This window comes from Pyxicephalus adspersus, chromosome 4 (genome assembly GCF_032062135.1).
Source record: "Pyxicephalus adspersus chromosome 4, UCB_Pads_2.0, whole genome shotgun sequence".
In the NCBI taxonomy this organism is placed as follows: Eukaryota; Metazoa; Chordata; class Amphibia; order Anura; family Pyxicephalidae; genus Pyxicephalus; species Pyxicephalus adspersus.
In genome coordinates, this window is record NC_092861.1 from 54,729,898 (window position 1) to 54,743,787 (window position 13,890).

A 13,890-nucleotide genomic window follows, 5' to 3' on the forward strand; every position below is an offset into this window, starting at 1 on the left:
AAGCCCCTTTCTTTGCATACCCGATCTTCTGGGATACTTCATGTAGTTATCCTAGGAGGCAGGCTGTGGCAGTAATGACTGAAAGGGAGTAAGGAAGGGGTCTCCATCTTAAAAAGTTAAAAATGGGTTACCAAAAACACATTTTTTACCTTTTATAAAAGAGATCTACCCTATTATATAAGGTAATAAAATGTGATGATAGGTCCTTTTTATTTACTGAATGTACATTGTTGATTTTATCTGCATGTGTACACTAATTGTAAAAAACAAGAACAAAGGTAAATATGTGCTCAAGAACAAAATGCCAAGTTCAACAAGGGATATACCCTACATTTAATCCTATTCAGTGACACAATATGCATGCGTTTGTCTTCATTCCCTGAAAAGGTGTGTTATCAAATGCTTTGGGCGAGTTTAAAATACAAAAGAGTGATCACACTGTGACTCTGGAGGTAAGAGAAGACGTCTGTGAAGACACTGCAAGATATCCTACGGAATTATGGAAAAACATGTGCAGAAGAGCTCCAGGGTACTGCTTAATGAAGGCGAGGAGAATGAAATGGTAACGAAAATCCTTTGTTTATGTAATTCAGGTATATTATAAATTAATGTAATCTCAGCACCTTAAAAGTGAAACTTGTAAAGATTATTGCTTTACATTTTTTTTAAATCCAAGATTTAGACATATTTAAAAAAAAATGCACAGTTTGGGGATGTTGGATACAATCTTAGTTTTGTGTTAATTATATTAGTTTAGTGGCTGGCTGTATTACATTATTGACATATTCACTTAGTGTTTACAAATGGATTTAGGAGAGGTGTTTTAGAATATTTTTTTTTCAATCACAAACATTAGAACTGATGTATGAAAAGTGTACTAAAAGAATAGCTTCTTGTTGCCCATAATTTCCAGTTAGGATCCTAGTTTTGTTTTTAAACATGAAATAATTTTCCTATTGCACAATTTTCATACACTACAATTCTGCGTTCAGCAACATGCTTTAAAAAACTGAAACAACTTTAATATTACTGTTATTACTATACAGTTAAATTCAGAATGCATCTATTTACATGATAACTTACCATATTAGCTAATGCCGAAGGGACAGCAAACTGTCTGAACAGTGCCCAATATGACACTGGGCCAAAGATTGAACTGTGTGGGTGGCCTGACAGAAGTCATGAATCATTTTAGGTTGAATAAAGCCACTTGCCTGCACATATAATTAGATAATATTGGCATGCTTACAGAGTCTTCACCCAACGCACTATATTGTGCAAAAATAAGTATGGATGTTTAATGCTATTAGTCAGTAAGGCTGGTTATTACTTGGGTAATAGTAATGAAGTGTAGGACCAAAAAGGTGACAGGCCTGAGTCTGAATTTATTCACTGCTTTAAAATATATATTTTAAAATACAAGCATCCATCAAGTTTCATTCAGTAGAAACTACTTTGTGCTGCAGTTTATATAGTTAAAACCTCATAATGTCCCAAACTACCCTTTACTCCCTGTTTATCCTTATCTTGATAATGAGTAGATTAGATTCTAATAAAACAAACTCTCTCCAAATTTTTACTTGAAATTACAGTCACGACAGATCTCAGTTCTAAAATTCTTTGGAAGTTGGAGGAACCCTTATCCATTGCCCACAAAACACCTTGTTTATGTGGACACTTCCGACCAACTGCTTGCTGAGTATATATCAGGAGTCCTCAAAGAGCCCAGAGACTCCTGAGACTTAAAACATTGTTGTTATGACATCACAAGGCAAGTGGTGGCAACAAGACTGGTAAATGCCAACGAGACTGGTAAATGCCAGCTCCCCATCCACTGCAGGCACACAGGTTTTGGTGCCCAGTTTAGGTAGGGTCTACCACTGCTTGCAATAGGCCCCATATGTGCAATGGCCTGATGATGGCCGTACATTCTTTGAATGAAACTACTATAATTAATATAACTATATAGATAATAATGTTTTGCTTCCACTTATGTGAGTGGTACCTGACAATACCCTGATAATTGTGACACACATTAAGAGAAGCTCCTTTATTAGGTGAGTAACCACAGACCACCAATAAATGAGGGCTTTTCTTCACACGGAATCTAATAAGTATTTTTTTTTGTACTACATGACCCTAGTGTAAATAAGGTCTTCTCCCACTGAGCACAATAATTGGTGGCACATCATTCACCAACAACAAGACCCTTCAATTGAACACCAATGTAATGGAGGCATTTCAGACAATGTATGTTTATTGGTTTTATTTTTTGCTATTACAGAGAAAATGTCAGCCTTGAGGTCTGCACATCGGCCTCTTGAATATTTTGATTACCGTTAACTTGATAGACCAAAATGTAGCTTCCAAACACTGGTCTCTTCTACTGGAAAGGCACCTATGACTGAAATAATTACCCTCACATCCCGGTGTGATAACCCAATAATTTTTTAACATAATATTACACTGTCATTTGAAAGTCACATACTTATAACAAGCCTGAATAATTACCATGAAAATAATGGAAAGGCATTTTTACGAAACTTTTCAATTACTTTGCAGAGTTTTAATTTTTGCAAAAGTCCAAAAGGTTACCTAGAATAGGACCTGAAAATTAGAACTAATATATGGGGCCTTTGATGGAAAAAAACATAGGGGACAAGTGTGTAGACATTAAGTATAGGCATCTAAGACAGAGATCCACAACCATTGGATTGAGGACCAGTACCAGGCCATGGGTTGTGCCAAACCAGGTGCAGCTGTCAGCTGCAGCATGGACAATATTCTATTTTCTATTCAAACAAAATGTCATTGCAATTAAAACAACGTATGACATATTTTTATTACACATATAGTAATGCATATAGCTTGACCGAATAATTACAACTCTAGGTAGAAATTAGTTGAAAGTTACAATAATCCAGTATGTAGTTGTGGTAAGGAAAACAAAATCTTCTGCTCATGGTGAAAATTTTTTGTATTAAGAAAAGAAAGGTACAAAGTAAAAGGGTAGAGATATAAAATTAAAAGGTTAATACATGTGGTGACCCTCATTGCAGAGTATAGATGATCTAACTTAATAGCCATATTGAAGGCTTAGAGGCAGGGTTTATCTCTGTGTCTCCCTCAGTTGTTGTATGGGGGTATGGGGAGGCCTCCCAAATAGGCTTAGAATGAAACTATTGTTTAAGAAAGAAAAAGACAGGGTTTACAGGCCAGTGGTTATTAAATATAATTAATAAATATCAATTATTTGTTTATACCATGATTAATACAAAATTAAAAAACAATCAAGGTATATAATTCCCACCCCATTGTAGCATCATGAGATGGGATTTGCCAAGCTATGCATTCAATCAGCTAATGTTTTAAAGTAAAATGTTGTAGTCTTTATACCCGACACAGTCAATAAATAAATACAATAAATGCAATATATAATTATATTTGGTGATTATACGTGGTAAAGTAATATGTTCTATATATTCAGTATATATATAAATGTAATCAGGATTCATCAGCTCAAGCGTCATCATGATTTTCCTTTCCTCAGCCAATCACAGAGCACTATAGTTGATGAATAGGGAGACTTGTCCTCATTTAACCTCTAGTGCCTGGGGATCGCACACTGACAGGAGGATTCCCACGGCTGTGCTCATGAATGAATGCAGCCGTGGTACTCCTCCTGTCTGTGTGAGTCCCGCGGCTGTGCTCCTGAATCATTGCAGCCGTGGGAATCATCACAGGGTGATTCCCACAGCTGCATTCATTTATGACCACAGCCGCGGACTCCAGTGTTCTTGGATGGGGAATCTCTTGTTAGGTGGGTAGGGGGAAATTGTGGATTACTGGATTTCTGTAGATAATAGGGGACCTGGCTACAGAGGAAAAGAAAAAATAGAGGAGATTAAAAAAAAGTTAGAGGGTGACCTGGGCTTTGGGCTTTTTTAAGGCTTTAATATGTCAAGGATATGATTTGTGATGTAAATATTGATGGGTTAACCTAACTCCCCTGGCAGTATGATTAAAGAGGATTTTAAATGCAAAAGCGGGACATTTAAATATACCGTCCGGTCCCACCTACCTGCCTGCACGGTCCCGCCCTCCAGGCACGCACTTGCGAGCAGATGCCCGGCCGGCATTTGCTTCCCCTAGCCTAGCGTCCCCAACTTTCACACGCTGGGGATGCAGATGCCGGTCGGGCATCACTAACTTGCACAGATGCCCAGTCTGTGTTGCATGAAAAGATGACGCCGACATCACTGGAGGACACCGCGGGTACTGCTGGAGGACGCCACTGTAACTGGGAACAAAGTAGAAGTTTTAACCTCCCTGGAAATTCCACCCCAAGTGTGGCTCAGGGTTACCGCTTCTTGCATAGAAAATCCACCCGGAGCTACACTCGGGAATACTGCCAGGGAGGTTAAAGTTGTACAAAGAGAGATATCACAAGTAAAATGAATTATATAAATAAATTTAATTAAGGAGGTATAATTAAAGATTCTTAGCTGTGGAAATAAGTTGCAAAAGGCCAATGAGTCCAGTCCAAATAAATGGCTTGGCAGATGATCACAAACATGTTGCATACAGAAAATTCTGGTTGGGACTGATGATTAGGTGTGGATCTATGTTTTAAATCATTAACCAGCATCTTACCTAATAAGGATACCAGCTAAAGCAAGAGTTGCATTCCTCTTCAAAGATGGCCTCACAAAAAAATATATGTATGTTAAAAATGCATATATGTAGGTTGGTAAAACATGTTGGCGAGACATTATTGACATCAAAAAACTGTACCCAACCGGCCTATGAAATTTTTTTTAGCAGCATGTGATATTTATTGTTAGTATATACAATTTATTTTTTATGGGTATTTATTTGTAATAAATATTTAACTGTAACTACATTTTTATTTTTTAATTTACCAGGAAATATTTGGGTATAGAACCGTAAAGTGGAAAAAAGTCCTATGCATTGCCGGACAAGTGTTTACTTTAGGATTACTTTGGCTCCTATTCTACTGGAAACCTGACTGGAATGTTTGGGCTTGTTGCATACCATGTACTTTGGAAGAGGCTGATGTTGTGTTTCTTAGAGCAACAGTAAGTAATTTGAGACTGTATATTAACTTTTGAAAGCACAGTATGCAGTCCTTAAAGAATATTAGAGATCAATTTAAAGATCCAGTACCACTGGTGTAGAGACCTCTATTATTGGTGTATTTATATGGTGGTATTTTTATTTACAAGTTACACTTTCAATGTTTAATTGTTTTTAAGATGTGAGCGTCTCACTGGTACATGAATGGTAATAGTACTATAGAGGTGCCAAGCTTTCAAACTAGATAATGCCTTGACAGAGAGCAAGTAATGTTCATGAATAGTGTGTGTCATGCCACTACACCTCTCCCTCAACTACTAACATACTGCTTAAACAGTCATCTAAAACACTTAAATTCCATGTTTGTGCCTAATGATTTGCATATCCAGGATAATTATCACAAATGCTGGCTGGAAGACTTCATAAAATCCTGGATGGGTTCCAAGATAGGAGGTGGATGTTATAGTTTTATAGGCCATGGGGATGATACAAGCAATGCTTTCGTCATTAGGTCAGATATGCATAATAAAATGATAGATTGGGATCGAAAATTACACCTTTTATTCTAAGCAGCTAAACTGGTAATGCAAATTAAAAGGAGGCACATAGAAGTCACTGGACAGACCTGCAAATATCCCCAAATAGCCCAGGAACTCTTCATTGTTTCACACCAATCCTGACACTCATGCTAACATCTCTGAATATGATTAAAAACTTGATACAACAAAATCTTCATAGCACATCAGCTGTAAATAACATTTAGTAAAATGTATCTATGATTAATACAACAAACGTCTCAAAACACAGTTAGACCTTGGAACTCCAGCGGCTTAGAAAGGAATAAATGGTAAGGGTTCTGGGTACCCAGCACTAACTATGCACATGGTTTAGGAAATCAGCCCAAATATTTCTGTTTTGGCTTTTTTTTTATTTACTTTATTGACTGTAATCATTTTTTCCCACAGGATGAATTTAAACAATGCTGCATAAAAAGTGTTTACTGGACCCATATTTCTGAAACAGATTCCGTGGAGTGTACTGCCATGGATAGTAACTGCATTATTACCAAATCAGTCATAACACCAGGAATGAAAGTAAATATTTAAAAAAACATTTCTTTTTTTATATATATTTTTTATAGCACATGCTTTTTAGGTACATATAGCAGTTATATTTTTAGTAGGGTGGTCGTTTTGCCAAACATATACTTTAAAAAGTGAGTTGACTGAACTAGACTACACTACCATTGTATAATATTGCCAAACATCAGCATCTAGGTATATTACAATATGAAAAATAGTTACTAAATTAACTTTATTATAAACATATACAATAATTCCTATTTCATGCTGACGGTCTGCCCTAAGTCCCAGGTAAAATGTCCTAAGCCTCCCTGTTTTATGTATTCCAGAAAAAGTTTTTTGTTATGCAGTTATGTTACAACCAGGTTCTGTAAAGAGCTCCAGTTGAATACAGACACTAACATGTATCCGCCTTTGGATTGATTTCACGTTTTCCTCTCCAGTTTTCCTCAATGCATTTGGTCGATTTTGTGATAGACTTAGCTGTATGGCAATCTTTATAATCAGATGTTTCTACACGAGAACTCAGTTTGGCATGAACTCACAGCAATAAAGGAATTTTTTAGAGCTCTAATTTTAAAACAGGGAATCTGACATCCCCAAACATTCCTTTGTGGGAATCTTCCAGATCCATGTGTTTAAATGTCAGTAATTGATTCCCACCTGGGAATGTTTGAGGGAATGTCAGATTCCCTGTTTTAAACATAGAGCACTTAGTTCAGTGGTTTAGCATCTAGCTTAATTAAGTCTGTTTCTTTTAAATTTACTGTGTTTTTTAATTTTTTTACATATATTTTGGCTGTGCACCAAATTATTTTTCACTTTTTTTAACTTTTTTTTATGGGAAACCCAGGCAGACCCATAATTTAGGGTATTGGAACATTCGCTGAAAATAGTTTAGGCTGGGTGGAAAATACCTTGAAAAACAGGGCTTTATATGAGACTAGCCCATGCTCATGCAGCTCCGTAAGCAACCCTATTTGGTAAATATGCCAAAAAATGTAAAAGAATTGCCAATGGGTTCTGATACAATGGTCCACTGTTAACTATACCATAAAATGTATTTGCATTCAGACTGTATGTGTTCTACTTCTAAATTTATATATATATATATCCCCAGCCAGCAAAGGCCGAGACAATCTCCGGGGTTTCCCGGTGACGTTGGTGCATGCGTCTGTGCGGGAGGAGCGTCGGGAAATTCAAATAATTTTGTTATGGATTCAATACAAAAAAAAACGTATTGACTCCAATACAAAGAAATCTTGATATATTATATATATATAAATATAATATATATATATATTATGTATGCTATTGTACAGTTATATTACATGTATCACTATTTTTTTATTTTTTATTTTAACAGATTTTTGTGTTTTTTTATTAAATTTTATAAATTAAATTTATTAAATATTGGACATATTTTGGTGAGTTATGCCTAAAAATTATAGGCCTGCAATGTAAAATAAATTTCCACACAAAAAATTGTAATGCTTTTTTGCGTTGAAATATGGACAAAATTAGAATGCTATGGGGGTTAATGCTTAATACTTTATGCTTTCATTATGTCATATTTTCATATTGTGTTCATTTAACAGGTCCGATGCATATGGGTGCAGAAAACCAAGTATGTTTGGTTGCACACAGAAAAAATATTTCAGAAAGCTGGGTATGTAAAGTATACATTAAACCATTTAATTTGGATGCACTCAAACAAATTTTTTGAGACATATGTTAATGATTTAATTTTCTATAGGATGTTGTATTGTAAAGAACACAGCTAAGCATTTAATAAGAAAATGCAAAGTGGAATCATGATATGTAAATAAAATGAGCCCAAGCAAGGAGTCAGAAATACTCACTTGTGACTGATCTAGCTACTCTAGAGCAATGCCTGAATATTTGTGATGGATTACTGTCCTCTAGCCTACTTTGCTATGTATGTTTACTAATTACTATAGATGACAAAAATACTACAGTAAGTTTTGTTAAAAAATTGGCCTTGGGCTGTGTAAATGACATATGAATGTGGTAAGGACGTTAGATTGTGAGCTCTTTTGAGGGATAGTTACTCTGTGACTATGGGCTTTGTGATGCATTGTGTAATATGTTGGTGCTATATAAATAGGTTTTCAATACTAATGCCAAGTTAATTTGTGGGTAATCTTTCTCATTCAATTTTGTACAAAGATTGCCAAGCCCTAAGTATATAATATGTGCCAAAAAAGAAAAAAGAATGCAAACTAGGTTTTGTATATGTCTCATGCTCCCCTGAGGAAGCTTATTAAGATGAAACGTGTCAGATTCAGAGACCTAAAAAACATTCCCTGTTAAGTGCTGCAAGTACCTTACACAATTTGGAGAACTGGGGAATTTTCAGGAACTTTTGTATAGCTGTGAGTCCCCCCCCCCCCAAAAAAAACAAAAAAAAACAAAAGAAGTCACGGGGCAAGGGACTACCACAAATGTAATTTGTTCACAATAATTGTTTTTTTTATGTACAAATGTATGTTATATTACTTGTTTTCTTCAGTTTATAGAATATTTGCTTGCCTACAAAACTCCACTTTGTGTTCTTTTTTTTGGCACATATACTATTATTTTTTTATTTTTTTTATCAGCACAAAGGGAGCATCTGTCTCCTTGCTAAAATGAATGTTATAAAAGTATGTACGATTTCAAGTTTTCTAGTGATTGGGTATATCAAATAGTTTACAAACCCATTGAACTGAAACCACAGTTAGTAATACTATTCACTTTTATTGTATTTGCGTTATGTTTTATCCCTGTAAGGGATATTCTCTTTTCCTGGTAACCACTGCTGCTAAGCCTGAAAGTGAACAAAATCCAAAGTTGCCACCAGATGGGAAATCTTCTAAACAAAATACTTATTCTAGTGACAGCTGCCTGGAAATAAATGTATCCTACTTTGGAAAGGTTGTTCCTACTAGATGAGAATTGAAAGTTAATCTCTCGATTATGACACAGATAGTCAAAAGAATTGGGTTTAGATATACCTTAAAAAGAGATATTGGCCTCTAGTTTACTATACACAGTATCACAGTTTTGATTGTAGAATATTTATATTAGATTATTGCAATTTCTACATATCTGTATTCTAATGTTTCTCTTCTACCTTAACCAGAATGTTGGAAGATACCTACACTTCTTCACAGATCCATACCAGGTTTGATTTAGGTCTGAGTAAAGAGGAACAGAAGTTAAGGTATTAACTATTTCACTTTCTTTTACAGTATAAGAACGGCGTCATCACTTTTGTTACAGGGAATTATAAAACAATAGCTTTACAGCAACTGAAAGGATTATGTGTGTAAACAACATTGGCCCTAAAGCTGCGTACACACGTGCAATTCTTGTCGTTGGAAAGGATCTTTCACGATCCTTTCCAACGACAAAGGACTACATGATGCATGAACGAGTGCTGTACTTACAGCACCGTTCTGCTCTATGGTGAGGGGAGGGGGAGAACGACGGAGCGGCACCCTGCTGCGCGCTCTCCCCCTTCCCTTGCATTAGGATCGGTCGCCGTTCATCGTTCGTGGATCCGCCAGGACTGATCCACGGACGATGAACGACGCCGACTGTACACACGCCAGATTCTCACCCGATATCTGGCCGATGCCGATTATCGGGCGAGAAAAATCTGACGTGTGTACGCAGCTTAACACTTGAATGAGTTATTAGAATAGAGTATCACTTGTAAGGACAGCAAGTTCCTTACACAAAACCTGAATTGGGAGCAATTGGCTGAACAAAAAGGATGATAGTGGCAAGATTGTTCATAAACTGTCTTATGGGAATCATTTTCCCAGCATGCAAAATATTATGTCTGTATAAAATACCAAAGTTGTAATATTGGTGGATCAGTGGTTAGCATGAGATGGCCTTGAGAAACGTCTAACCTTCAAAAGAATTATGACTATAGTTTGTATGCCATTATTACTTTTATGGCTTGCGCACACACCTCTGGTACTGACCTTATTTTAGTGTAACATTAATGAGGAAATTTCAAACTGTTTTATTAGGCCTTCCTTGAGACCAGATATCCATGCTGTGTCTGCAGAGTGCCCATGAATGTATTTCCTGAATAATATAAACTAATAAATTATGATTTACATAGACATCATATGACTGTGATTTAAACAAATTGGGAGTTTACTTTTGTTTTGGACCCTGAAGTCCCAACATGACCTTCACACCTTTAGCTAAGAAGAAAGCATGATTTGCAGTTCATCAGCTGTTCAAAAGCTTCAGGCTATTTATCTTTGTTTCAGAGAATTCCCCATGTACTTGCATTCTTTAGTCTATTGTGTTAACATCAGCGGTGTGAAGAAATGAGCAAATTACTGTCATATTTTAAATTTAGTAAACATTCCTACAAGGCTGGCATTATACAACCTTAATTAGGAGGAAATAGTATTAAACAGTTTGTTTTCAATGTGTATCTAGCCCTAATATTTGAGAAGGTATCTTACAGTTATGGGGCCTAACCATACCTGTACACAGAAAGGTGATCATGCACCCTATAAATGTTATATCAAGCAATAATTTACCCTAAATTTGAGTCTTTAACACTACCAAGGCTTTCTAGATCTGATTATAAACTTTCCTGTGCCACCTTACAGGATGTATAAACTTGAATAACAACATTAGCACTGAATAATAGGCAATTACAGCAAAATTTTAAAGCAATGTTAACATTTGCACCTGTAGTAGTAGTAGTATCTTAGTATTATTTTATTAGTAGTATCTTAGTAGTATTTTAGATAGAGTGCTCTAAAAAACTAAACTTTTCAAATCAGCAGAATATGTTCTGATTGTGTCAAAACAAATAATGTTTAAAATTTTACAGTCTAGTTTCTTTTCAAAGAAGCCACAGCCTAGAAAGAAAAAGAGTTGTCTACCTGCAAATCCCTGTCTTTGGCCCTAATGGGTCTGAGCTAGAGCTCTCTATTCTGTAGAAAGTATAAGCTTTGCTGATTGGAAAGGTAAAGGGGACACACTGAATATGGGTGGTATCTACCATGGGTTCAAAGCAAATCCTTTGGGTGCAACAGTCCTGGCCAATTCATGGCAGATTTAGCCAGGTTGTTTTTTTAAACCATAATGAACTGTATGCCCAGTGAAATATGGTCTGTAGGTGTATTAGGCCAACAAGAGACAACCCTTTTATTTTCTTTTGGCAGGCAACCCGTTTGCTGTTTTGTTGATATTACTGCGGGATTTATTAGTCTTTCTGGTTATTTCCAACTAGTCAGTTATCCAGGCATGCAGCCTGGGTGCTCAGTGGAAATGAAAGTAACCATACACCACCATCTTCTATACCATACTAGGTCTAAGGCCCATCAATATTGGAGGGGGGGGGGGGGGGGTTGGCAAAGGGGATTGCATAGCTTGTCCCCCTTGCACAGACCCCTGGTCCTAATTTATTTGATTAATTGAGTGACATATTTATCTCCTCTCAAGGGATTTATTGTCCAGGGATTGTTAGATAATTTGGGCTAATTTACAATAAACCTCCCATTAGAAGAGAGCAAGTTGCTTGGCAGTGGTGGACCGCTGCTGTAAGTTCCCACTTTTGTCCGAAATGATAATTTCAATCTCTGTTATTGAGTGTCAACCAGTAAAGTCCTTCTTTACAGTATGCCGGCAGAGGAGAAGCCTGTCTACATTGTCTTTTCACTCTAGGCTGTGGTTGCTTTGGAATAAAAAAAAAAAAAAACAGTGAAACATTGAATTCCTTTTATTGTTCCAGAAATATATACTTATATAGTAGTTTCAAATGACAGTCCAGTTGTGCTTTAAGGTTAAATTGAGCAATGTTTTATCTGTAAACCCTAATACAAAAAAATAACATAAATTTGATGTTCATTATATATACTCAGGACTATGATTGCAATCATGGTAATCACTTTTTTCATATGTTTCAGGATTCAGAATGAATGGCAGTATATATGTGAAGAAAACTTTACACTTAAATATAACTTTTTTTTTTCAGGAGAATCATTTGTGGCCCAAATGTTATTGAAGTGGAAATAGTACCAATATGGAAGCTACTCTTTAAAGAGGTTATTGTGATTTTTTGCTTTACAGTTGTATATGCCATGTTTTATTTCTTTAAAATAATGCAAGTATAGAACAATGACAGTTGCTTTAACAGGAATTTAGTGTGCTTCCAACCTCCTATCAGAGTGTACATCACTGAGCTTCTGCTTCTTTGAAATTCCAAGCAGTGTTGTCAGCCCAGTCTAGTTTTTTTTTTTTTATTTTACTACAGAGCATATTCCCCTTAGTTCATTTTGGTACTATTGGGTAGAGGTGTTATGCAGCCTAGCCCAGGAGAACGGGAAATGGATGATAGCACTCACTGTGTTAGATTTTACTCACAGTGTGAGCTCACTGCATTTGTGGTATTTTTGTGCAGAATTTTTATATGTATAATGCATAGAAAAATGTGCATGTCATGGAGAGATTCACTGATTTTTTTTATTTTGTCCAGACATACTGTACAAACTTAAAAACAGTCTAAAAATGATATAATGATGTAATTTTCTAAAAAAAAAGCTTAAAAAATTAAATAAAAATCTTCATGACTTAAGGCTGCCATACACTCTAAAGCCAGTTGTTAGTGTCTACCAGTTTTTATTGTTAACAGTAGAAGTGCTCACATTGGCTGCTGGTTGTAAGGAACCTTGTCTACTGATTTACAGTCACCCATCAAAATGGCCAGGGGTGGAAATGTGCACCATCAGGCTGGTTAGCAGGTGCATAGCAGGTATCCCAAGGAAATACTATTATCAGTGAGATATTGATCATTTCTCTGGTCTTGCATCCCACCCAAATTAAATTATTTTTTCATGACCCTTTTTCAAAAATCCTATAATACTCTGCACTTCATAAAAATTCTTCTGCATACAGATATTTTCAATTATCTTTGGAATTACAACGATTATAGAACAATAGATGATACTTGTATGTTTATGTAATGGGTTAATATATTGGTTTATGTTTTTTTCTCAGGTTTTAAATCCATTCTATTTCTTTCAAGCTGGAAGCCTCAGTCTGTGGCTGGCAGAAGGATATATTGAATATTCTATAGTGATTATTGTGATCACCGTGCTTTCCATCATTCTGACAATCTATGATCTGAGAAAGGTATTGTATGTTTTGTCTATGAAAGCAGCCTGACTACTCCGTATTAAAAATCTCGAGAAGTAACAAAAGTTGAGCTCCAATCAGAAGCACTTGCTTATAGCCTAGGAATGCCACCTGGCTGGTATTTACTGGCTTGGCTGGTAATAATTACCCTTGTTGCCAATGTTAATAATATGGAAAATAATTTAAGGTTTTTTTTGTATGCTCAGTCTGTGGATGAAGGTTTCCTACGCAATAAATGCTCTAATTTCTTTCTAAAAGCTTACTAAAAATGAATGGCTTCTCATCTAATTCAAATACATATGTATGCAAATCTCATGTAAGGGCAGTAGACAGCATGCTATCCCTAGTCTCATACGGATGTCAACCTTTCAGTATAACTACTTCAGAATATGACAATAAAATAAATAACAAAATAAAAACAGGTATAAATATAATTATCAACTTTACCACTAATATTTTTGAAAATATTGTACAATTTCTATTTTATTCTATTCCATATCAGTGGTTAACTTTTATGCAGAATGACGATTCT

The 13,890-nt window shown here is 35.8% G+C and overlaps 1 protein-coding gene across 1 annotated transcript in view; it reads left to right on the forward strand.

Moving 5' to 3' along the window:
• Window positions 1-458: 458 nt before the first annotated feature.
• Window positions 459-13,890, forward strand: part of LOC140328542 (probable cation-transporting ATPase 13A4) — a gene marked incomplete at its 3' end in the record, with an annotated part of 42,298 nt that continues 28,866 nt past the window's right edge. Inside the window, 7 exon segments of the mRNA XM_072408226.1 lie at window positions 459-562; window positions 4,926-5,099; window positions 6,063-6,191; window positions 7,778-7,848; window positions 9,325-9,405; window positions 12,199-12,268; window positions 13,221-13,355. Coding sequence (XP_072264327.1) covers window positions 500-562; window positions 4,926-5,099; window positions 6,063-6,191; window positions 7,778-7,848; window positions 9,325-9,405; window positions 12,199-12,268; window positions 13,221-13,355 — 723 coding nt within the window. The 5' untranslated portion in view covers window positions 459-499.